A 25,244-nucleotide genomic window follows, 5' to 3' on the forward strand; every position below is an offset into this window, starting at 1 on the left:
GAGAGCTCAGGAGGCGGAGCGTTGCCGCGGAGACAGCCAGGGGCGGTTGTACGCGTGCGCGGGTTTGGAGGCTTCTCTGTCGGTGCATGGTGGAAAATGGCGGCGGCTCAGGCTGTGGAGGAGATGCGGACTCGCGTGGTTCTGGGAGAGTTTGGGGTTCGCAATGTAAGCTCTGGTCTGAGCTGAGGAGAAAGAGGCGGGACAGGGAGGAGGATGCCCTGTTTGGGGCCCGGCTTCGCTGCTGTGTCGTGAACGGATCTCTGTTTGCTCTAGGTCCACACCACTGACTTCCCCGGTAACTATTCGGGTTATGATGATGCTTGGGACCAGGACCGCTTCGAGAAGGTGGGTGGAGCTGGAGGTGTCCAGACGGCTTGAGGGGCCAGACCTCACAAGTTTTGGGGTTGGGAGTCGCTGCTTTCATAAAACGTAAATTGAGCCTTGTGCTAGGAGCTCCATGGACGTCAGGCACAGCTCCTGTTCCTGGAACAAGTTGTTCGCTCTCGCTGGGGTAATGGACCATGTAAAGAAATGATAATAAATTATCGGTGACGATGGCTGGGGCGGAGGAATCACATAGATACACCTAATCCAGCCCATTGGAGGGACGTAGTTAAAGGTCAGTGAAGGAAGAGACATCTGAATTAAGCTTTTTAACTTTGAATAAAGGTTGAGCTATGGCCGGGCCGTGGTGGCGCACGCCTTTAATCCCAGCACTCGGGAGGCAGAGGCAGGCGGATCTCTGTGAGTTGGAGACCAGCCTGGTCTATAGAGTGAGTTCAGGACAGGCTCCAAAGATGCAGAGAAACCCTGTCTCGAAAAACCGAAAGAAAAAAAAAGGTGAGCAACGAAGGCTCAGTATGCACGGTGTTGTAAGGTTTGCTCTGAGCCTGTTCCAGCAGTTCGTTATTGTCAGAGGTCAGCACGTCGGCATGAGTGGTAGACAAGATTGGGGTGTACCGCTGGCCTGAAACTTGCCTCTACTTTCCAAGTGCTGACATTAAAGGCGTGCAATACAGGCTTAATGAGAGTTTTTCAGTAGACCGATCAAATTTTGTGACCTTACTAGCTGGGAAGAAATGAATTCTGACAGATCTGCTAGATTTGTGTGTGGCAGCTGAGATCGAGGGCATGGATATGCCATTGATAGTGGAAGTGACAACTAACAAGGCTGTATCATTGCTTTGGTGAGGGCTGTGTGAGTGAAAATGGACCTTGTGATTTGGAACGTAAGAAAATGTTTTGGGTTTATTTGTTTGCCTGCATGTGTGTTTATTTATGATTGATGTGTGTGGCTGGTGACCCGGGAGGTTGGAGGAGGGAGTTAGGTTCCTGGAACTGGAGTTATGGATGGTGGTGAGCCACCATGTTGGTGCTGGAAACAAAACCCAGTTCTTTAAGTGCAGTGCTCTTGCCATCTCTCCAGCCCCCCTGGAGAACTATATCTCAAGAGTGATGTGTATAGATCAAGAGGATGGTGTTTGAAGTGACGTTAAAAGTGAGACCAAGCCGGGCGGTGGTGGCGCACGCCTTTAATCCCAGCACTCGGGAGGCAGAGGCAGGCGGATCTCTGTGAGTTCGAGACCAGCCTGGTCTACAAGAGCTAGTTCCAGGACAGGCTCCAAAGCCACAGAGAAACCCTGTCTCAAAAAACCAAAAAAAAAAAAAAAAAGTGAGACCAAGTTTCGGGAGTTGCCGAGCAGTTGCTTAAGCCAGAAATGTGGTTGAAGTCACCCAGGAGGTTAGAATCTAGGGGAAAATAGTATTTACAGGGTGAGTGGAAGAGAGACTTTAGGAAGACTGTCAGATAAGAGAACCAAACTGGACTAAAGTTAAAGAAAAGAGGGATTAAAAAATAAACAGAGCCGGGTGGTGGTGGCGCACGCCTTTAATCCCAGCACTTGGGAGGCAGAGGCAGGCGGATCTCTGTGAGTTCGAGACCAGCCTGGTCTACAAGAGCTAGTTCCAGGACAGGCTCCAAAGCCACAGAGAAACCCTGTCTCGAAAAACCAAAAAAAAAAAAAAAAGTGAGACCAAGTTTCGGGAGTTGCCGAGCAGTTGCTTAAGCCAGAAATGTGGTTGAAGTCACCCAGGAGGTTAGAATCTAGGGGAAAGTAGTATTTACAGGGTGAGTGGAAGAGAGACTTTAGGAAGACTGTCAGATAAGAGAACCAAACTGGACTAAAGTTAAAGAAAAGAGGGATTAAAAAATAAACAGAGCCGGGTGGTGGTGGCGCACGCCTTTAATCCCAGCACTTGGGAGGCAGAGGCAGGCGGATCTCTGTGAGTTCGAGACCAGCCTGGTCTACAAGAGCTAGTTCCAGGACAGGCTCCAAAGCCACAGAGAAACCCTGTCTCGAAAAACCAAAAAAAAAAAAAAAAGTGAGACCAAGTTTCGGGAGTTGCCGAGCAGTTGCTTAAGCCAGAAATGTGGTTGAAGTCACCCAGGAGGTTAGAATCTAGGGGAAAGTAGTATTTACAGGGTGAGTGGAAGAGAGACTTTAGGAAGACTGTCAGATAAGAGAACCAAACTGGACTAAAGTTAAAGAAAAGAGGGATTAAAAAATAAACAGAGCCGGGTGGTGGTGGCGCACGCCTTTAATCCCAGCACTCGGGAGGCAGAGGCAGGCGGATCTCTGTGAGTTCGAGACCAGCCTGGTCTACAGAGCTAGTTCCAGGACAGGCTCCAAAACCACAGAGAAACCCTGTCTCGAAAAAAACAAACAAAAAAAAAAAAAAAACAGAAATGCAGTAATAACTGGTCTAAGTGGTGTGGGAAGTTCTGCTCTGTAGTGCAGCGCTTCTGTGGGTTGTGTGGAGCCATGTTGCTTGGTGTCTTCACCTGAAGACAAAACTGAGAAGCCAGACATGGTGTGCACACCTTTAGTCCTAGCACATAGAAGACAGGCAAGTATTTCTGTGAATCTGAGGACAGCCAGGGCTATGTAGGGCAACCCTGTGTTTAAAAAAAAACAAAGAAAACAACAACAACAACAAAAAAACCACACACACACAGAAAAAGACAAACCAGGCAGGCTTCTTAGGAAACTCAAGAACTCTCCAACTCAGGGCATCACCTGGGCAGAGGAAGCCTTCAGGTGAGAGAGGGTGCAAATCCATTGAGGGTGGGCATAATCAGAGGGAGATGAATTACACGAGAGAACAGGTGTCCCATCAGGTTTTTCTCCATCCCTCTAGAATTTCCGTGTGGACGTAGTACATATGGATGAAAATACATTGGAATTCGACATGGTGGGAATTGATGCTGCCATTGCTAATGCTTTCCGGAGAATTCTGTTAGCTGAGGTAGGAGAAGCATGGTGAGAGGGCTGGAGTGGGGAGAACTATCATCACCTCATTTGTAGAAGTGTTCCCCAAAGCCATTCCTTCCAGGTGGGTGGGGTGTAGCACACCTATAAGATGAGCAATTCTGAGGCCAACCTGGACTAGTGAACCCTGTTTCAAAAATCTGAAGAACAAAATGAAGGACCATCTTTTAATTTCCTGTGGAGGCAGATAGTTGGCCATCACTTGGGTTTTGCAGCTGCATGATTCTGCTTCCTTGGACAGGTGCCAACAATGGCTGTGGAAAAGGTTCTGGTGTATAATAACACATCCATTGTCCAGGATGAGATCCTTGCTCACCGCCTGGGGCTCATCCCCATTCTTGCTGATCCTCGTCTTTTTGAATATCGGAACCAAGGTGAGGATGACAAGATGAGATTCCCAGTTAAGAGGAGGAACTGTCCTTAAGTAGCTCTTGGGTTCAGATACCCGGTTTATTACTGTACTGTAGTCGAGGTAGTCCGCACGGAGAACACTTGCCCTTGCCCTAACTATGTCAATATATACGTATACATACATAAAACACACACACACAAGCTTTCAGCATAGTGCCAGCACTCAGAGATGTACTTTATTTAAAAAACTTTGTGTGCAGGTGCACACGGGTGTGAAGGTCAGAGGACAACTTTGCAGTAGGTTTTAACTTGAGTTTCAGGAATTAAACTCAAGTCTCCCAAGTTGGCTTGACACCTTTACTGTGTGAGAAGTTACTAGTTAGAGCTAGGACCAGACATGGTGTTGTACATCTTCATGCCCAGCACTGAGCTCAAGGCCAGCCTGCTATGCATAATGATTTCCAGGACAGCCAGGGCTAGTGAAACTCTGCTCCTTACTTATACAGGGGAGGAAGAAGGAACAGAGATAGACACACTGCAGTTTCGACTGCAGGTCAGGTGTACCCGGAATCCCAGTGCTGCTAAGGATTCCTCTGACCCCAACGAACTCTACGTGAACCACAAAGGTGAGCAATGGTAAGGAAGAGGGGGGCTAGTGAGTGCTAATTTTAGAATCTGGGATTTTCTGACATATTTCCCTCCAGTATATACCAGGCATATGACATGGGTCCCCTTGGGAAACCAGGCTGATGTCTTCCCGGAGGGCACAATTCGTCCCGTGCATGACGACATCCTCATTGCTCAGCTTCGGCCTGGTCAGGAGATTGACCTGGTCATGCACTGCGTCAAGGGCATTGGTGAGAACCCCGTCAGTCTGCCACTGGGTGGGGGCAAGTCTGATTGCAGTAGCCCCTGGCATAGGAGAGTAACAGAGTTTCTCATAGGCAAAGATCATGCCAAGTTCTCACCAGTGGCAACAGCCAGCTATAGGCTCCTGCCAGACATTACTCTGCTTGAACCTGTGGAAGGGGAGGCGGCTGAGGAACTGAGCCGGTGCTTCTCACCAGGCGTGATTGAGGTGCAGGAGGTGCAAGGTATGATGTATGGTGTGCTGTTGGGATCAAGACCTATGTGTATTTTCTTCGAAGGTGGCTCTTAAACTTGACTAAGGTGTAACATTGTTTTCCTTAGGTAAAAAGTTGGCTAGAGTTGCCAATGCTCGGTTGGATACCTTCAGCAGAGAAATCTTCCGGAATGAGAAGCTGAAGAAGGCTGTGCGGCTTGCCCGTGTTCGGGACCATTATATCTGTAAGTGGGGTGGTATTGGTGCTCTTTGGATAGGATTTAGAACTAGCTTGTAGTAAAAGCTAAATCCTGCCAGGGCTGAAGTGTCTCTTTGGTCCCTAGTTTCAGTCGAGTCAACTGGAGTTTTGCCACCAGATGTGTTGGTGAGTGAAGCCATCAAAATACTGATGGGGAAGTGCCAGCGGTTCTTAGACGAGCTGGATGCGGTTCAGATGGACTGATGCTTCATAGCATTTCTGGGATGGCCGTGCCAAGTGTGACTAGATGTCCAGTTCCAGTCTTATTTCCAGTCAATACATTTTATTAAATGTGCCACAGACTAAAACTTATGCCTTTGTAAGGCCAAATAAATTGATATCCTAGCAAAAATGTTTTTGGACTTTTTTGTCTAAAAATATGGGGCCTTGCCATAGTTAAGGTTGGCATTAACTAAGGACCAAGCAAAGGTTTCCAGGTCCTTGTCCTAAAGATGTTTGAGAAAGGCCAAATGACCATCGCTACGTAGATGTGGGGAGAGAAGCTGTAGCTAGTGCTTGCTGTCACCTGTCTCCTGGGCTGCCTTTAGCTCCAGCCGTATTGCCACAGACAGCTCCACAGAAGACAGCCATTTCCCTAAGAGGGCCAGCTGCCAGGTTTTGGTGGTCAGGGATAGAAATCTGCCTAATAGCTTGGCTAGCCCATCAACAGGTTAAGTCCCCCTAACCAGATTCTCACTGGTTTGAAAAAGGAAGATAGGGCCCTTCTGTATGAAACGGAGATTTTTACTGACATGCATGTACTTTAGAGTTAGCATTTCTACAAAAGGTTCTATAAACAATAGAAAATTTCTAACATGAAGTCATAGGATGTTAAAAATATTACAACATAATAAATACAACTACGTCCTCCACAGCCCTAACCAGACAGGAGAAGGCAGCTATCAAGTTTGGAGGGAAACACTGAAATCACCTTGACAACCTGTAGACCCCAAGCACCAGGCAAAGAGGGATGGCCACAGCAGGGACAGTGACCTGGCACCAGTTCCCATTGCCCAGCCTTCACTCCACGGCCTAGCCGTGTGCCTCTCAGCACACAGAGATCTGCCTTTCCCAACAGGCAGGGCCAGATCTCACACCCATCTTGCTTTGCTGCATGTCCCTCCCAGAGACAAAGCAACCCTTGAGACGAGTCATCAGAAACTTTCAAAGGCACCTGGACTCAGTCCCAGGGCAGTGGCTTTGCTAGCTTGCCAGGTCTGGATGCCAGTGGTGTCATGTGATGCTCATTAGGCCCTGAGGCTGGGGAAACCCCTGAGGGTCATTCATAGAAGGGTGAATGTGCATTTTAAGGAACACAGTGTTCCTTAAACTCTGTCCTGCTCTTGTCCCTGGATACTGTGCTCAGTACATAGCAAAAGCCTGTCTCATGGATCCCACCAAGTGACTAGATTCTTGCTTAAGAAAAGGATGAGAACTGGCTAAGGATGGTTCAGCTCGTAGCACCTAGGCCAAACACGCCCCTAGGAGTAGAGAAGGACCCCTGCCCGCCCAGCAAGCAGCAAGGGGCTCAATTGGGTCCCTTGTAGTCCAAGCCAAGCTGGCTGAGCCCTTGCAAGTTTGATCAGTGGTGTTGGACATGGCACCCTCTCCTGTCTATGCTGGTGCAGCTGCTGTGGGGAAAGGCCATTGTACTCTAGCTTTTCTTGGAAAAGCCAAAATTACAAGTTGAATGCCAATTCCCTAGGACTCTCTATGGAATGGTGTAAGCCCTAACTCGCTTTTCTCAATACTTCAGTAGAGGGTGTGGGCCCCACACAGGACCCACTCTTGTCCAGGCTGACATGGTGGAAAGTGAGGCGGCAGTACAAGATGGGCCTAGAGATTAGCTACAAAGGGGAGAAGAGATGACAACAAAGGCCGAAGAAGGATGCCCAAAAGCGTGATTCAGGGTTCAAAGAGGGTGGCCAGTCCACCCCCCTCATTGTCCAACACTTCTGTCTCCAGCATTGGTTTTGGTTTTTTGAAAAGCATGGGAAGGTTCTTAATGTGAACTTCTTTCCGAAACTGTTCTCCCAAGGGTTTCTGTAGAGAGCAAAAGAAACAGCTCACAGTGTGGGTCAGAGGACCCCCCCCAACCTCCGGTCTTAGACACACACACATACACACACGCAGAACAGTCAGTGACTAGTTGGTTTCAAATTCACTCACAACAGTATAAGACAGTATGCAACTGTGTGGGGCTGGGAGCCATAACAGGGATGTATGACTTACTCCAATGCAGCCAGCAATGAGACGTTTGAAGTGGTCCTTCCGGCGTTTATCGGCTGTTTTTTGAAGGGAGGGGTTTAAAAGCTTGCAGTCAAATTGGTCCAGGGACTCCTTGTGTATTTCAGGGATCTGTTCCATCACTGCTCTTATCTCTAGATACCTGGGGCGCTGGGTAAGTGGGGGATAAACTCAATGGATGTAGGTTTGGCCTGTCAGCTTCCCCACTGCACACCACACCCACCTCTCGGGCAGCACAAGCAGTATGGCAGATGCTCGAGATCCTGGGAGGTAGGGTAAGTGAAGCGGCTAGATTGCCAGCCATCCTGCCATGATGCCCTCTCCACTTACCAGTGTCTCGTATATCTGGAAGGCCAAGTGGACCAGGGAAGCCATGCACCCATCGTGCTGCCCATGCATCTGTAGCCCTTTCAGCACACTGGTGAAAAGCCATGTGACAGCATCTGCGAGCAGGGTCCCAGACATCACCTGGGAAGACAGCTGTGCTCAGGAGCCACGGGAGCCTCAAGGGCCCACCTCCCAGTTCTTCCAACTGACTTACTCTACAAGCCTGACTTAAATTTTCTGAGGCAAGAAGGGGGTGGTAATGAAAGAGCCTCTATCTTGTTCTGAATACTCAATCTCTTGATATTTTGAAGGCAGTGGAGCCTTTAGAAGTTGGGGCCTGACTGGCAGAAGTAGGTCACAAGGCTATGATTGCCCCTGGTCAAAACCTGTGCTCTTGGCTTCCTGTCTAAGATGTGGGTAGCTATCACTGCGGCTCTTGCCACAGTGAACTTAGCCACGCTTTACCCACCATAGATTGAAATCTCCCTGAAATGGAGTAAAAATAAACCCTCCTTCCAATTAGTCTATATTAGGTGAACTTGGTCACAGCAATACAAAAGTAACTGGTAAGATCTAGGTCTGTAGCCTCAGCTACTCTGAAGGATGAGACAGGCCGGGATCTTTAAGATGTCAAAGCCTCCCTGGGGTTCAAGGCTAGCTTGGGAAATTTAGTCAGACCATTGTCTCAAAAGAAAAAAGAGACTTAGGGATGTAGTCCAGTGATAAAGTGCTTGCCTAGCATGCTTGTAGCCCTAGGTACGCCTTCCACCATCCCCCTAAAACAAACCCATCCTTGAAACAATGAACAAGCATACCTGTTTGAGGAGAGGCCAGCAGAGCTGTGTGGTTGCCCTCTGGCAAGACAGAGTATCCTTCCAGGTCAGAGAACTAAACGCTGTAATTAACAGTGCTGTGCAAATATCCTGAACAGGAAGGAAGAAAGATAAAAATGGGAAATAAATATTTTTCATCTGATTGGATTATACATCAAGTCGGGCCTGTAGTACCAGCAGCCAACCTGGGCTGTGAGTTCCAGGCTAGCCAGGGTTATGCAGTGAGACCCCGTCTCTTAAAGAAAAAAAAACAACAAAAACGGGGGTTGGGAGTGGAGAAAACAGGCAAAAGCTCAGTCCTACAGAGGCTAAACTCCAGGTTTCTGCAGCAGTGCGCGCCTGTATTTTACTGAGAACATCTGCCCAGAGCAAGAAAGTGGAATCTGGACCAAGAGAAAAGGTACTATCTGTCCCCTCTACCCACCTCGTGCTTCATCAGGCATTTGCCCAGGTCTGTGAGCTCTGCCACAGATGAAGGGGTTACTTCAGTGGCCATCATTTCTTCATCTGTAAGCAATGCAGACTATTATTAAGCTTCATTCTTTCACAGCAGAGGAATACCCAATGGGAATGTCCTCAGCTGACTGGTCCTGCCCCAGGAAGGCTGCTGAAGCTCAGATGTGACACACTCACATATGGATGGTACCCAGCACTGCAGGAGATACTAGGATATTTCATATGTGAGTCCATGCTAACAGGCATGGGTTCTGTTACAGGAGTATAAAAGGAACAGCACAGTCCCTTCCCTGGCAGCCTATATAGTGAGGGAGACAATAATAATAATAATGAATAAATGAATTTAATAAAGGAATGCAGGTAGCTGAAATAAGCAGGAAGAGATTACACAGTGCTTGGGCATGTGAGGTTCGGCAGATTAGACATGAAGGCCTCTTGGAGCAGAGACCGAATGAGCAAGAGCTCAGTCATGTCTATCCTGGATAGAGGAAACAGCACAGACTACAGCTAGATATATCCCGGCTCTTTCTCCAGAGGGGAGCCACAGATGACTCACCATCTCCATCCACAGTGGGAGCAGCGCTGTGCTCAGCAGTCTTCTTTGACACACAGCAGGCCGCTGGAAGAGAGCACAGTTACTAGACCAGAAGAAGGCATCCACTCACGGATGACAGTCACCTCGCCAACTGATCTCAGGCCACTTCTACAAGGAATAAATCAGCTTCACCATTAGAAGGAAGTATTCTGAGAGGACCCCAACCAGACTGTGGGTCCCTCTTCCAGTCAGCTAGGGGGACATTACAGACTCCTCTGAGAATAAATGACCAGGGAAGGTGACTAACACATCCTTAACAACTTTGGGAATAAATGACTAATATTGAATTCTTCAACGTTTCTGAAAATAGAAAATTGATGTTCATGTCTAAGAACTGAACTTTTACCTATCTTGATCAAGCTAGAAAGTTACTGCAAACATTAATTCAAGTTCCTGTTTTGGATCCTTGTCTTCTTATATGGTACAATTTAGTTTACAACTCAAAAACTGATTGACTTAAGAACTATTAACTTCTGCTTGTCAGTGTGAACCTCTACCACAGCCTAGCCCATGTGGGGCGGCTGAGTGAATTCCCCTGATCCCCACACGCCACTTACTGATTAGGTCCATGACTTCTCGGGTTAACATCCTCACCAGTTGTTCCTCCAGCATTTCTTGAGACTCAGGGTTGTCCTCTGCAATCTCATCCTCTCCACTGCCGAGAACCAAAAGGCAAGTTCCATGGGAGAGCAAAGGAAGCAAGATCAAGAAAAGTAGTGACCCTCACCAACACCCCTGCCCCAGGTCATTCCTCTTCTGGCTCTACCCAGGTCTGTATTCTAAAGGTACATCAGAGATGGACAGCAGTCCACTGAAGGACATTATCTCTTGTGACTCTACTTGGTTGGATGGAGGGCTCAGGATCAAAATCCAGAGTAGGTAAGGGGAAAGAAAGCTTAATCTCAACATCAGGTCACTCACTGGTAACAGCCTGTTCAGACACAAACCATCCCATGCAAGATTGGAATGACTATACCACTACTATTTTAGTCCTAGGCTAGTCAAAACCCAGCCCGCCCCTTCTTCTCTACCCACCCAAAGCTGGCTGCTGGCTCACCCGCCAAGGAGTGGGCATTCCTTACCACAGCACACTCCTCTGGTTGATGACGTGCCACTTTTGGGAAAGTCTCTGGAGAAACAAGAGGAAGTGCTAAAATGGAGAGAGGCTAGCACATAGCCTACTTCTATTTTTTTTTTTTTTTTGTTTGTTTGTTTGTAAGAGGCTCTTACTCTGTAGCCTAGGCTGGCCTAGAACTCACTATAAATCCCAGGCTGGTCTTAAACTTGTGAGTGATTATCCTCTTCTCCCAGCTTTCTTAGTGCTGGGATTATAGGTATAAGGGTCTATAAATAGCTGTTAAGGTTTACTTTAGGCAGAACCAATTGTCAAGAAAAACTCCTTATATCAACTTAGAGACACTTTCTGAACTATAAACTTTATTGTACCAAGGCCCAAATATTAAAAAGGAATCTAAAATAAATAGGAACTTGAATTAACTTAGGAATACCTTCTAGTATGATCAAAATAGGAAAGAGTTTAATTCTTGATCATGAACATCAATTTCTGTGTTCCGAAATGTTGAAGAATTCAATATTGGTCATTTACTGTCAATACAAGGTAGTCAGGGATATGTCAGGCACCTCCCTGGTCATTTATTCTCCCCCAGCCCTAGCGGACCACCAAATACAATGGAACAAACATTTAGTTTCTATAACCTCCACTCCACTAATGACATGGACACATGCCCCGTATCCCTTAGATTAATGATACTTTGAGAAGTTTTGGGTCTCTCTGGGCACAAGTGTTCTCTGTTGAGCTGGACTATTGCCTCATTCCAGAGCCAAGGACAAACCCAGGGGAAACAGTTCCTTGATCACTTCTACTTGCAGCAAGATGGGAGCAGAATTTACACTTGAAGGCACCCCACAGCAACAATCCTGAGTTCTTTGGGGCTGTTTAACCCACAGCAGCAGTAACCTCCTGGGATGATGCTGTATAGTCACTTTCAGGTCTTCTTAGGCAAAGATTCAAGAGCAGGCATCCATCTCTGTGTATTTGGTATATGTGGCTGTTTGGTGTGGAGTGTCTGCACATATGTGTAGAGGCTGGAGATCGATGTCAGATGTCTTCCGTCTATCACTGCCTGCCTTAGTTTCTGAGTGTGATCTCCCTGAACCTGGACTTATTAACATAGTCTCCCTGGAAAAGAGCTCCAGGGTGCCACCCATCTCCCTACTTCCCGGTGCTGAGGTTACAGATGTGTGGCACCACATCAGGCTTTCATGTGTGTTCTGGTGATCTAAACTTATATATATCCTTATAGCTGTGGGCACTATGGAGACCATCTCCCCAGTCTGGACCACATATTGAAGAGTATTTTTGTCCTGCTTCCCTGACCCACTTACCATGTGGAAGTAGGTGAAGAGAGGTCCAAGGATGGGAGCGATCAGGGTCTCATATTGTTCTGGGGGGCAGAAGAGCACGAGGGGCTTCACAAAGACACGTGCTGCCGTGGGTTAAGAAGTTTTAGCACATAAGTAGACACTTCGCTTTCCAGCCAATGGGCTACTCTCCTGGGCAGTCTACTATAGGGCTCTCAAGACAAAAACAACATCCTGTGATGGTCCCTTCATCCACAAGGACCTTTCCTGACAGGTGGTCACAGGAGGTTAGGATGATCCTTCTTACCTAACGTTGCTGTTTTTTCAGACTAAAGTATATCAACACCCCTCTTTGTCCTAGAATCATAAGCTGTATATATACTCAATTATTTTGTATTCTTAGCTTAACCACTTTTTTTTTTTTTTTTTTTGGTTTTTCGAGACAGGGTTTCTCTGTGGTTTTGGAGCCTGTCCTAGAACCAGCTCTTGTAGACCAGGCTGGTCTCGAACTCACAGAGATCTGCCTGCCTCTGCCTCCCGAGTGCTAGGATTAAAGGCGTGCGCCACCACCGCCCGGCCTTAACCACCTTTTTTATCTAAACATTACGGCCCTGGGTTGCTAAAGAGTAGAATTAAAGACACCCTCATGTAAAAGGTCTGAAAGATGATGAGGTCTTGAGTGTTCTGTTCAAAAGAAAGCACATAGCTGGGTGTATAGACATTTGCCTATAGTTCCCACTAAAGGAAGCTAAGGCGTAAGGGTCACTTGTGCCCAGGAGTCTCAGGTCAGCCTAGAGGACAGTGAGATTATCGCTTAAAACAAAAATCAAAAGCCAAGTGTGATAGTGCCCAGCACTCAGGTGGCAGAGCCTGGCCAAGGCTACAGAGACCCTGTCTCAAAACCCCAAAGGAAATAAATACAAAACAAAAGCCAGCTGGTGGGGCATGCCCAGAACCCCAGCATTCAGGAGGTTAAGGCATGTTTAGGGCTAGCCTAGACTTCACATATTAAAAAAATAAACCAAGTCAATCAAGAAAGGAAGCACCAAGCAAAATGTAGAAAAAGAAATAAATTAGAAAATACACACACACACACTCTTCTTTGATTTTTTTGAGACAGGGTTTCTCTGTGTACCACTGAAGCCTGTCCTAACACTCACTCTCTAGGCCAGGCTGGCCAAACTTTTATATTTCTTTCTTTCTTTTTTTTTTTTTTTTTTTTTTGGTTTTTCGAGACAGGGTTTCTCTGTGGTTTTGGAGCCTGTCCTGGAACTAGCTCTTGTAGACCAGACTGGTCTCGAACTCACAGAGATTCGCCTGCCTCTGCCTCCCAAGTGCTGGGATTAAAGGTGTGCGCCACCACCGCCCGGCGTAAACTTTTATATTTCTAAAAAGTAGGTAGACAATAATCTATACCCAGAGAAAAGCTCATGGGGTTTTTGTAAGACACCCTGTCTTCACCCTGATCTGCCTGTCTGTCCCCTGCTATTTATCTATCTGAGCCCTTCTCTGTAAAGAGGTCAGCATGTACCTAAGTGCACAGTCCCACCTGTTCCTTGCATTAAGTTTTCTTTCCCTCTGTCCCATCTCTAATTTTCTGACCTTCTGGGTTTCTTAGGGTCATTTCAAGGATATGAAGCATAGATTTGAGCCGGAAGTCAGGAATATTGTTCAAGTTGACGAAGGCTGAACCAAGGAGCTGTGTAGCAAGGTCCTCTACAGTGTAGAAATCTTGCTGCATGGAAGGGCCCGCCTTCCCTAAGATATGGTAACTGTAAGGCAAAAATCACTGGTGATAGCTAATATCCAACACTGACAGCTGTGCTGATTTATCAAAAAGTCTTTAATATTTGGTTAACTGAGGCTACAGCTCTGAATGCGATCTGGACAGAGCCAAATATCACTAAACCCCACAACCAGGACCCAAAGACAAAGACCTGGCTAGATGCTTCTCACTGTTCTATGAGAAATATGGATATTCCTATGGCCTGTGAATACTGCTATGAATACAGACTTAGCATTAAGGAGCCAGAGCAGATGGAATCCCACTTCTCTAACTCTTGAGTCTCATCATTGTGCACTAGAAACACAGTGGGCATAAATCTGAAGTCATGACTAGGACTGTGAGTGCATGCAACAATTAATATCTAATGCAGGAAGGCAGGTTGCTCCCGTGGACTTAACGCTGCTACCAACTTGCCTTACCTCACCTCTACACTACAATTCTGATCCAAAGTCTCTGTGTTGCCATTCCTACCAAGGAAGCACGGAGCAGCAAAAATAGGTCCTTACCAGTTTTCATAGAGGATGCCAAAGAAACGCTGCATTCTTTCCAAAGTACTTTTGTAGACAGGGTGTTCATTGACTTCCAAGAGAGGCTGAGGCAATCCTACAAAAAAAAAAAAAAAAAAAATGTGTACTGTATTCCAAAGCAGCTGACCATGCAGTCTAGGAGGAATACTAAGAGTTCTCGGTGGGAAGGTGTTAGTCCTTTCCCTCCGTGCCAAACTTTCCTAAATGGGGACTAGACCCAGGGACAGACACATGCTAGTTAAGCTATATTCCCAACCAAGTGTCTCCTCTGGCACCAGACACACGCTAATTAAGCTATATTCCCAACCAAGTGTCTCCGCTGGCACCAGACATAGTCAGTTTCTACTGGTTCATCAATAACCAATTTCCCAAAGGTACAAGATGGAAGAGAGGTAAAAACACACGAGACAAAACGTGCATTAATATAGATTAATTTAAGTTCTAAGAGATACTGGGACAAGCCTAAGCTATAGGCTGAGCTTTCATAATTAATAAGTTGTCTCCATGTTGTTTTTTGTGAGATGGCAGGCCAAAGAAAAATCCCTTCACAGGGATAATTAGGGGAAAAGCAGCTCAGAAGACTCTCATAGTTAAGATGAAGAAGAGTGATGACACATGGGCTCTGTTAGGACCTCCAGGAGCTCCACAAATACATTTCTGGACAGGTAGTTGGTCAGAGGAGGTTAGGATGAACACAGCAAGGAGGCAAAACCTTCTTACCTAATATTGCTGTTTTTTCAGATTCAAGTATATCCAAAACTTTGGTGAAAGGCTGTGCCATTTTGGCTAGCATTTCTGGTGTATATAAAGTATTGTGGGTTCTGAAAAAAAGTAAGGATGTTATCGAAACATATAGTTAGTCTTTCCAATAGATTCCCCCATCAACATTACTCATAGCAGCAGAAAGAAAACAAACCTTTAAGTATTCCCCAGAGAAATGTGCATCCTTGAAGCAGTTAACTACACAGTGTACAATCCCCAGGGCCTAAAAACACACAGCAAATGCTGAGATAGCAGAGTTACTTAAAACCAAATCCTATCAGACTTGAGATGGTGCTTGACACTACCAGTTTTCAGTGGTACTGGACGAAGAAATGCCATCGACAATGTATGTGCAAAGAACAGGACCAAAGTAATATGGCCCATCTTTTCATTTCCTGTCTCTATGTATGGAGCACAGACCTGGCAAAAGTCACTAGAGCTTCTAGAGGAACAAAATCCAAACATGCTCCCCATCAAAATGACTGTTACTAAGGGACAAGGACTGTGGACAGGACACACCCCCTGCGCACTAATTACATCACTAGTCAGTTTCCCACTACTGCCCTTTTGGAGCGATAAGGAAATGTTCAACATCCTTAGTCATCAGAGAAATGCAAATCAAAACAACTCTGAGATTCCATCTTACACCTGTAAGAATGGCCAAGATCAAAAACACTGATGACAACTTATGCTGGAGAGGATGTGGGGTAAAGGGAACATTCTGCATTGCTGGTGGGAATGCAAACTGGTACAACTCCTTTGGATGTCAGTGTGGCGATTTCTCAGAAAATTAGGAAACAACCTTCCTCAAGACCCAGTAATACCACTTTTGGGTATATATCCAAAGGATGCTCAATCGTGCCACAAGGACACATGCCCAACTATGTTCATAGCAGCTTTGTTTGTCATAGCCATAACATTGAAACACCCTAACTGCCCCTTGACCGAAGAATGGATGAGGAAAATGTGGTACATTTACACAATAGAGTACTACACAGCAGAAAATAATGACAGCTTCAATTTTGCAGGAAAATGGATGGAGCTAGAAAACATTATTTTGAGTGAGGTAACCCAGACACAGAAAGACAATTATCACATGTACTCACTCATAAGTGGTTTTTAAACATAGAGCAAAGAAAGCCAGCCTACAAACCACAATCCCAGAGAACCCAGACAACAACAAGGACACTAAGAGAGATTTACATAAATCTAATCTACATGGGAAATAGAAAGTAGAAAAAGACAAGATTTCCTGAGGAAATTGGGAACACAGGGACCTTGGGGGAGGGTTGAAGGAAGGGGATAGACAGAGAGGGGAGCAGAGAAAAATGTAGAGCTCAATAAATATCAATAAAAAAATGAATAAAGAAAGAAAAACTCCCCATTATCTTGTTAAAATTCGAAAACTGGAGGGGTCCCTAATTCTGCTGGTCTCACAGTGAAGCACAGCTCAAAGGGGAAAGATAGCTTGCATTCACGTGGCTAGTTGAGCCAGTGGATGTTTGGCCTACAAGTATTCAGTCATTGTTGAGAAATTCACATTAGTGCCCATGGACATCCCCTGGAGAAACATTACAGAAATAAACTATTCTATTCCCAACAAGCCATTCCCTTACTGGTAAAATTTTAAATAACCTTAAAAGTAGGCATGCACAATGAAGAGGCAGAGAAAAGGGTTAAGAGTACCTCAGCGGTATCCTGCTGCCTTGAACACACAAGGCTCAATTCAGCCCCAGCAGTACCATCAAAATGACAGCAAGCCAACAAACAAAACAAAACCCCAAACACTATTTTCAAAAATGAGAAAATAAGCTGAGTGGTTGTGGCACATATCTTTAATCCTATCACTCAGGAGGCAGAGGCAAGCAGATCTCTGTGAGTTCGAGGCCAGCCTGGACTACAGAGAGAATTCCAGGATAGCCAGAGATACACAGAGAAAACCTGTCTCTAAAAACGAAACCAAAGCCGGGCGGTGGTGGCGCACACCTTTAATCCCAGCACTCGGGAGGCAGAGGCAGGCGGATCTCTGTGAGTTCGAGACCAGCCTGGTCTACAAGAGCTAGTTCCAGGACAGGCTCCAAAGCCACAGAGAAACCCTGTCTCGAAAAACCAACCAACCAACCAACCAAACAAACAAACAAACAAATAAAAACGAAACCCAAAACAACAAGAAAACAAAATCAGAAAGCACTGTTCTGGGATTATTTCCAATCGTGTACATCTAAAGAGTATGCCTTCCACAGAGAGGATAACTATCTTTAGAAAGAAAGCTCCTCTCTCAAAAGAACCAGAACCTAACTCAGTATCACCACTATGATCAGATATAAAGATTAAAATTTTGAGATTCATGGGGTTAAAATAAATACAAAATATTCTGACTCACCTTACAAGGGCAAGCAAATTGTCAAGAAGTCTCAGGATCTGCTCTGTGCAGGGGTTACGGAAGATCGGATTTCCACTAGGTGTGTAACCCACCAAAAACCCCCCAGCTCTGGCCTCTTCTAGGTCGGAAGGCCAGCTAGTTCGTCTCAAAACCCCGAGAATGCCATGCACACAAAAGGTTATCTACAGAGAAAAATGGAAAACAGCAGGGAGTGAGGGCAAAGCATTATGTGCTCGTGGTGGCAGCAGAGCAAGAGAGGCAGAGAGGAAGAAGCCCGAGCCTCCCACCCCGGCAAGGTCCTTTCTTTTCCTTATGGTCCAGTTCAAGAGGGGTCTTTTCATTGCCACTTTGGGACCCTGGTAGCTCTGGAAGCTTCCTTCTCATTAGGACGTCTTTCCAGGGTTAATGACCCTCTCATGGTGGCTTGGATGAGCTCTACTACCAGTGTGTTCAAACTGGTGTTGAAATGGCCACTTGACCTTCCACCTGGGACTCCAGAGCTTGCAACCCTAGCCCCCAACCCCACATGCCAGGCTGATCATGTGGCTTTCACCGCAGAGGCTGATCTGAGTGCTGATGCACAGGAAAGCCTCAGGCCATCACTTAGGACTTCACATGCCAGAGAGCAATAGCAGGGAGGACTCACCCTGCGACCAAGTTCTGACCTACTTCCTCATTACACCTCCAGTCTTCCGAGCTACTTAGGAATCCTTAAAGCCAAAATAATGACTTCATAGAAAAGACCATCTGCTCTGTTGTGAGAACTAACTCAAGAATTCAAGACTAAAGAAGAAAAGAAAGGAGAAGCTTAGGGCAGGAGGAAATCCTGGGTTTCTCACCAGCATAGACAAAACAAATCTAAGAACTTGTCAATGGCCACACCCTACTCCTGCCCGTGGCAATGTGACTTCCCATTCCCAGCAGTCTTACTCTGGCACGGTTTGCGCCACATGGATCCTCCACAGCTGGGTCACAGGCTTTCAGATCAGCACCCACATAGGCAATGAAGGCATCAATATCTGTCAGCACTCTGAAGGTTGGGAAGAAGAAAAGTACATCATGATTTTTTTTTTTTAAGACATAGATTTACAGCCGGGCGGTGGTGGCGCACGCCTTTAATCCCAGCACTTGGGAGGCAGAGACAGGCGGATCTCTGTGAGTTCGAAACCAGCCTGGTCTACAAGAGTTAGTTCCAGGACAGGCTCCAAAACCACAGAGAAACCCTGTCTCGAAAAACCAAAAACAAAACAAAAACAAACAAACAACAACAAAAAAAGACATAGATTTACTTTATTTTTAGCTAAGTGTATATCTGTTTGCCTATTTGTGCAGGTAGAGGCCAAAAGAGGCCATTGGGTCCCCTGGAGCTAGTTACAGACAGTTGTAAACAGTCAACTTGGTGTTTAGCACTGAACTCTGGTTGTCTAGAAAAGCAGTAAGCTCTCATAACCACTGAGCCATCCCTCCAGCCCCTACATCATAATTCAAAAAACAAAACAAAACAAAAACAAACAAAACCAAACCCCCAAAACCAGTTTTTTCCTTGGAGTGTTTGTTTGCATCTATGTCTGGGTATGAGTGTGTCTGGTACTGCAGAGATCAGAAAAGGCATTGGATTCCTGGGGACTGGAGTTACAGGTGGTTGTGAGACACCGTGTAGATGCTTGGAAATGGATGAACAAGGACCCCCTCTCTCCAAGAGCAATAAATGCTCTTTTAATATCTGAGCCACCTCTCTAGCCCCCCCAAAGAATGGGCTGAAGGCCTGCATGTGCCACAGCTTCCCTGTATCATGACTTTAAGGAAGGACAATTTCCTCCGCAAGAGCTAACAGCAGATAGACCAAACGTGACTTTCCCTGGTGTGTAATCCCAGCCCGTGAAAGGAAGAAGACAATGAGGATCAGCAGTTGAAGGTCATGCTGGGCCCTGTGGTTATTATCTAAAGGCCAGCTGTGGCTACAGAAGACCCTATCTCAAGAAACCAAATTTAAAAGCTAACAGATTGTTAGACACCAAACATCAGTTTTTATAGTGAGAGAAATTTAATCATATGAATTATAAGCTGCCATCTGAAAGTTTATGTTAATATCCCCACTTCCAAACATCACTGCATTTTTTTTTTTACATATTTATCTTGCATAAATTAAGAAGTTGACAAACAGGTTCTCTACTATGTGGACAACACAGGTCAATCACTGTGATTATTTCTCCAAAGGTGTTGAGGCTGCATGGCACACACCGCACGGCTTTACATGCTCTTATGACCGTGGTCTGTCTCTGCCCACTGCTTCCCCCCAGACCTCCACAAGCAAGGCCACATTGTCAGATAGGACATTAAATGTTATGCTGGCACAGCCCCGCATCTTTACACCCCTCTCCAGACTGGTACAGCTTTGGAAATAGACCAGTTCTACTCAAGTGCAGTCAGGGTTAGTGGTCCCCAAGATCTCCTGTACCTGCACATTTCTTCAGAAAGCCAGATGTTGACCACTGGTGCCATCAGCTCTTCTAAGAATAACTTCTGTCGCTCATAATTCTTAAATTGGTTACTAATGAGAACCAGGGCTTCCATGAGGGCACTCTTCTCCATCTGGGTCAGGAGCAGCTCATTGGAGAGGAGCTGTTTCACATGGCTATAAAGCATGTCAAAATTGGGCTGCATAACACAAAGAAAAAAGGCCTGACTTTCAGAGAGATGGGCCACTCAAGAATGCCAGAAAACCAAGACAGTCTCTGGAGATCAGGCTATGTAATTTGTTATAATGTCTGTCTGAACAGTAAGGAGGCAGGCCAAAGGCAGTTGTGTTTGGTGCTTTTCTCCATCAGTGTTACTGTACCTTCATCAAAATCAATCTATTGTCTGCACACAGAAACAGCTACTATGCATTCAGAAGCAATTTCAAACTTTTCTAAGTGGGCTAATGTTAACTTTTTAAAGAACCCCCACAAAAATTGCTAAAATCTGCATCTGGATTTTCTCAAAAATCAGACTACCACTTGCAATAGGAACTGAAAACATCACAGAGTAAGAGTGTGTTCATTTATAGGAGTAAACTCACTCATTCACACAAAAAATAGCCATTCATCTTGAGGGGGCTAATTCAATTAAATTTTAAGCTATATCACCAGGTCAGTGGTTCTCAACCTGTGGGTCATGATCTCTTGGGGGATCACATATCAGATGTCCTATATATCAAATATTTACATTATGATTCATAACAGTAGCAAAATTACAGTTATGAAGTAGCATGAAAATCATTTAACGGTTGGAGGTCACAACATGGGGAACTGTATTAAGGGCCATAGCATTAGGAAGGTCCTAGGTAAAGGAAGAACATACCAACTCAAGCCATCTACAAAAAGGTCCAGCCACACAGGACTCAGTGGTGACGCAGCCAGGGTGCAGCACTCACCAGAACAAGGTCAGGGTAGTCCCGACACATCTTGTTGATGGAAGAACAAGCATGTCTCCTCACATTCCTCACTGCACGGGTCCTGGGGGCCTAGAAAGACAGTCCCCAAATGCAGAAATATCGATACAACTCATTAATGTAGCTGGAAAGCAGTGACAATCAGTAGATTCATGATCTCCATAAACCTGTGTTCAGATTTGCCCCGGATGCCTCCAGAAAAACACCTCATGACTACATGTTTTGCTAACCCTTCCATACACCAAAGAAAAAAAGAAAAAGAAAAACAAAACCAAGATTAAGTATGAGTATGAGGTATCACACTTAAGCTTACAAGAAGTTAGAATCTGATAACTTAATGAATCGTCTCTGCTGGGCATGGTGGCACATGCCTGTAATCCTAGCACTGGGAGGCAGATGCAGAAAGGCTGAGTTTAAGGCCAGCCTGAGATGCACAGTAAGATCCTGCTTCAAGAAATAACCCAAACTCAAACAGAAAAAATGGTCTTACCTTACTTTCTCCAACAGTTTCAAAAGTAACAGATGAAAACAGCTGCGGGGAAAGAAAATAAATGTTCACTCCTGTGCTTTTAAAAGAACAGCGATTCCCAACAACACTGCAAGCTTATTCTTGGCATCAGTCTGCTGGGAGCGGAGGCAGCAGGAGGAGCTTCCCACTGGTGTCATGGACGTCAGAAGCCCACTCTTTCCGACATCTCTGTAAGAGGCTCAAGAGCCCCATCTTGACCTTTGCAACATTTATAAAGCAGAAGGTGGGGATTCTCAGGCCCATCAGTCTGCGTCATCGGCCAACGACATGTCTCTTTTCTATTTTTAAACAAGAGACAGACCACCTGAGTCCATTTTGTGACTGGTCCTCCGCTCCTTCACTGAAGCAGTGAGGGTGTTTCCTCAGCCTCCACAGGAGAAGGCCACTCGCCTGAGGGCAACTCAAGAAACCCACAGGACTTCTCTAACTCTCCGTGAACTTTGTGCGGCTGGCATGGGCACAGCATTGTCGTCCTCTCCCGAGTGAGCTCTTCCTCCTGGGATGGGCAGGCTGGGGGTCCTTACTCTCTGCACTGCTGCTCCACTGACGCTGATACTGGATCCCTGATAGAGCTAGGCCCTTCCAGGTGTATACGCAGACCGTCTCCCATGGTTAAATGTCTAGCCTTTTTTTTTTGTTTTTTACATTTATTTATTCATTTTATATGTGTGAGTGTATTGTCTGCATGCATGCCTACATCACATGCTTTCCTGGTGCCTGAGACCAGAAGCGTCTTAAAGGGTCTCTGGCACTGGAGCGGAGGTGCTGGGAACTGAACTCTGTCCCTCCTCAAGCACAGCAAGTGTTCTTAAGCTGCACTCCAGGCATCCTACACTTACAGTCTTGGTATGAAGTTTAGACATCTAAACTCCAATCGCCGTATTGGGAGCTACCTTAATTTTAAAACTTTACATTAACTTCAAATGCACTGAATCAGAAACCTGAAAAATTATCCAGCCTCTCACAATTCCCACCACCAATCTAACATACTTGGAAACCTTCCTTAGCTCTCCTTTCTGTTTCCTAGCAAGAAAGCCTACTCACTGCAATACCATATGGGTAGGTGTAGCGTCTGTTGATGCCTTTCTCCACAATGGTCCTGAGTACTAAGGTACTAGCATAGTGCCTGATCCACAGGAAGCACCAAGCAAAATCATCTAACTCTTCAACAATTTATAACATATACTTTCAAACAGTTACAAAACGTGACTCACGTTTTAAAATATATTTGCAAAGAAGAAAGGCTTATTACCTTGGAGAAGACGTGGGGCAGTAACTCAGGTTTGTATGTAACAAATGGGAAGAGTGCGGAAACATTGGTGAGGACACAGGACAGGATGAGAGGATCCTTCATTTCAAAGTTCAAAACCATCTGCAGCAGTTCTATCCCATCACTCACTGGGACTTCCTGGGACAGACAGGAGAAAGAAGTCAATAGGACCACCACCACCACCATAGGCACTGCATCCTCCTTCTCCTCAGATCTGAGGCTGTGAATATACAATACAGCTGGCATACGTGTCCGAATCAACCGCACACACCAGTGGTGTGTTGTATTTTGCTGGGACTGAACCCAGAGCCTCATGGAGACTAGGACAATGCTCTACCACCGCCTAAGCCCCAGTTCTTCTCCCTCTGCCCCTACTTTGTGTCTTGAGACAGTTTAAGTTTGTCCAAGCTGGCCTTGAGCTCAGTCTGAAGGCCAAGATAACTTTGAACTTGTAATCCTTCTGTCTTAGCTTTCCAAGAAACGGGGATTATAAGCCTGCAGTATGATGCCCAGTTTATACACTGCTTTTTAACTATTAAAATCTAAATCACTGTCCCATTTTATTAAAAAAATTTCTGCCGGGCAGTGGTGGTGCACGCCTTCACCTTTAATTCCAGCACTTGGGAGGCAGAGGCAGTCATATCTCTGAGTTTGAGGACAGTCTGGTCTACAGCGTGAGTTCCAGAACAGCAAGGGCTACCGAGAAATACTGTTGGGGCTGAAGAGATGGCTCAGTGGTTAAGAGCACTAGCTGCTCTTTCAGACCTAGGTTTAATTCCCAGCATCCACATTGCAGCTCACACTTGTCTGTAATTCCAGTTCCTGGGCTTCTGACATCCTCACACAGACGCACATGCAGGCAAAACACAGATAAACATAAAATAAAAATTAAAAATTACATATAAAAAAGAAACCTTGTCTCCAAAAACAAAAAACAAAACAAAAAAACACCCCAAATTCCTTAAGTGACTACATCACAGAAGGGCTATATCATTCCCACCAGACACACACAGACACACACCCTTAGCTAGAGATCATAGCTACTGAGGACTGAAGAGGCAGAACTGTGGCAGGACTGCCACAAGTTCAAGGCCAGCCAGCACAGCAACACACTGTCTCAAGTAAATAAGTAAAATAAATCCTTTTGCTTTTTAATTAGTTTATTTGAATAAGAGATTTTAGGGGAATGCCTAAATCTGTTGTGTCAAGCTCTATTTTTCTTTTAAGATTTATTTTTATTATCTCTCTGTGTGTAAGTGTTAAGCTGCTTCTATTTGTCGTGGAAGTGATAAACAGGCAGCCTGCAAACTGTCACACTAGCAAACAGAGGCAAGCTAAGTTGTCACCTGTACACAAACACACACACACAACAAACACTAAAGGCTTCACAAGAAGATAAAACCTTATTCACTAAATACTTATCTCTCAAGATTAACTCTAACCCAGGGCTGGGCGATAGCTAAGAAGTCAGGTGCAAGATCCGAGATGGAATCACCAGCAACACGGGAAGGAGGAAAATGAAGGGCCCACTATAAAATCCAGCCACAGCAACCAGACAGACATTATCAAACCATGAGAAGTCTATCTCCTGCTTCCAAGCAAGATCAGGCCCCCCATACTTACATGACCACTGGAAGTGTCTGCACTACAGAGGACAGGAAGGGAGTCAGCAGGATTGTTTCCCTTGACTGGTAAGGGAAGTTTTTATAGCACCAGATGCACCAGACTTACTCTTAGGCCAGGGTTTCTGTTTGAGGGCTCTGACTGTCCTTTAACTTACTTTGTAAACCAAGCTGGCCTTGAACTCAGAGACCTGCCTGCCTCTGCCTCCAGAGTGCATGGATTAAAGGTGCGTGCCACCACCGTCCAGCAATGTACTTACTCTTTTAAATAAGTATAACACTACCTGTAAATAAACACAACTTAGAAAAAAAATGCAGAACCCAAGTAGGTTTTGCTACGTTATGGGCCAAACTCAGAGTGTCCTCATTTCAAACTGAAAAGCAGATGACAGTAGTCACCTGAGACCTAACTTGAAAGGCTTGTTTACACATCGCGGTGCAATTACCCCAAACTACCTGTGGTTTAATTATTGTGATTTGACTAATACGGACAGTACAGCATATCCGGTGACTTACAGCTAAGGTAATGTTCTAACTGAAGGCGAACAGGTGACTATCAATATTACTCTGCACCCAGCCCAGATCTTATGCTGCAATCGCACAGCGGAGAAAGCTGATTTATGAAGAGCACCTCTTAGGATGATCCCTGTTTCTGTCACCGTCCTGGCTACAGTTCAGCCTCCATGTGGCTCCCATGCACTAACAGGCTCAACCAGCCATCCCCTCAAAATAGACACTAAATGTGCAAGGGTTTAGAGTCACAGCTGAGCTTGGTCTCAGTTCTACCATGTATTTTGTGTGCACCTGAGTATGTATTTACCCTCTCGAAATCTGTTTTCTCTTTTGTAAGATGCACATCCATGTTTCCCTATCCATCTACCAGCTTACAAAAGATCAAAAATTATTCAGTCAGCATAGGAAAGTTACTTACTTCTTTGTCTATTGTTCGAAACATATGGTTGATCACACTTTCCAAAAAGAAAGTCATAGCTTCCCACTGCACAAATGATGACGAGAAGATGGAGCAGTAGCCTCCCTCTCCGGCTCCAGCTGTAGAACACGCTTTTGAAACACACATGCAGATACTTAT

General features: G+C 45.5%; 2 protein-coding genes across 5 annotated transcripts in view; one reads left to right on the forward strand and one right to left on the reverse strand.

The window, feature by feature from the left end:
- Positions 1-23: 23 nt before the first annotated feature.
- Positions 24-9,885, forward strand: Polr1c (RNA polymerase I and III subunit C). 2 transcript variants are annotated; one of them, XM_057751787.1, is made up of 9 exons: positions 24-165; positions 274-345; positions 3,199-3,306; positions 3,571-3,703; positions 4,187-4,306; positions 4,385-4,537; positions 4,625-4,774; positions 4,872-4,988; positions 9,400-9,885. In XM_057751787.1, coding segments are annotated over exons 1-9 (924 nt in total). In that variant the 5' UTR covers positions 24-96; the 3' UTR covers positions 9,402-9,885. The 2 variants fall into 2 exon arrangements, with proteins under 2 accessions (XP_057607770.1, XP_057607769.1); XM_057751786.1 differs by lacking the exon at positions 9,400-9,885 and adding an exon at positions 5,088-5,349.
- Xpo5 (exportin 5) overlaps positions 5,366-25,244 on the reverse strand; it is a 40,144-nt gene continuing 20,265 nt past the window's right edge. Inside the window, exons 14-32 of one of the 3 annotated variants that reach the window (XM_057751783.1) lie at positions 25,086-25,204; positions 22,515-22,670; positions 21,224-21,265; positions 20,716-20,805; positions 19,759-19,958; positions 18,231-18,330; positions 17,301-17,482; positions 14,876-14,976; positions 14,135-14,231; positions 13,478-13,614; positions 11,867-11,964; positions 10,543-10,589; positions 10,018-10,115; positions 9,422-9,484; positions 8,834-8,916; positions 8,392-8,499; positions 7,580-7,717; positions 7,235-7,399; positions 5,369-7,045 (exon numbers count right to left, since the gene is read on the reverse strand). In XM_057751783.1, the coding sequence (XP_057607766.1) occupies positions 6,908-7,045; positions 7,235-7,399; positions 7,580-7,717; positions 8,392-8,499; positions 8,834-8,916; positions 9,422-9,484; positions 10,018-10,115; positions 10,543-10,589; positions 11,867-11,964; positions 13,478-13,614; positions 14,135-14,231; positions 14,876-14,976; positions 17,301-17,482; positions 18,231-18,330; positions 19,759-19,958; positions 20,716-20,805; positions 21,224-21,265; positions 22,515-22,670; positions 25,086-25,204 (2,162 nt within the window). In that variant the 3' untranslated portion in view covers positions 5,369-6,907. Of the gene's footprint in view, positions 7,046-7,234; positions 7,400-7,579; positions 7,718-8,391; positions 8,500-8,833; positions 8,917-9,421; positions 9,485-10,017; positions 10,116-10,542; positions 10,590-11,866; positions 11,965-13,477; positions 13,615-14,134; positions 14,232-14,875; positions 14,977-17,300; positions 17,483-18,230; positions 18,331-19,758; positions 19,959-20,715; positions 20,806-21,223; positions 21,266-22,514; positions 22,671-25,085; positions 25,217-25,244 lie in introns of all 3 variants that reach the window. The other 2 variants (XM_057751782.1, XM_057751784.1) reach the window with 2 other exon arrangements.

Source organism: Chionomys nivalis, chromosome 19 (genome assembly GCF_950005125.1).
Source record: "Chionomys nivalis chromosome 19, mChiNiv1.1, whole genome shotgun sequence".
Taxonomy (NCBI): Eukaryota; Metazoa; Chordata; class Mammalia; order Rodentia; family Cricetidae; genus Chionomys; species Chionomys nivalis.

Bases quoted from the DNA above. Each gene is read 5' to 3' on its own strand.
- Polr1c (XM_057751786.1), top strand. From the start codon at position 97: ATGGCGGCGGCTCAGGCTGTGGAGGAGATGCGGACTCGCGTGGTTCTG. The intron at 346-3,198 runs GTGGGTGGAGCT...CCATCCCTCTAG, and splicing joins ACCAGGACCGCTTCGAGAAG to AATTTCCGTGTGGACGTAGT. The intron at 3,307-3,570 runs GTAGGAGAAGCA...TTCCTTGGACAG, and splicing joins GGAGAATTCTGTTAGCTGAG to GTGCCAACAATGGCTGTGGA.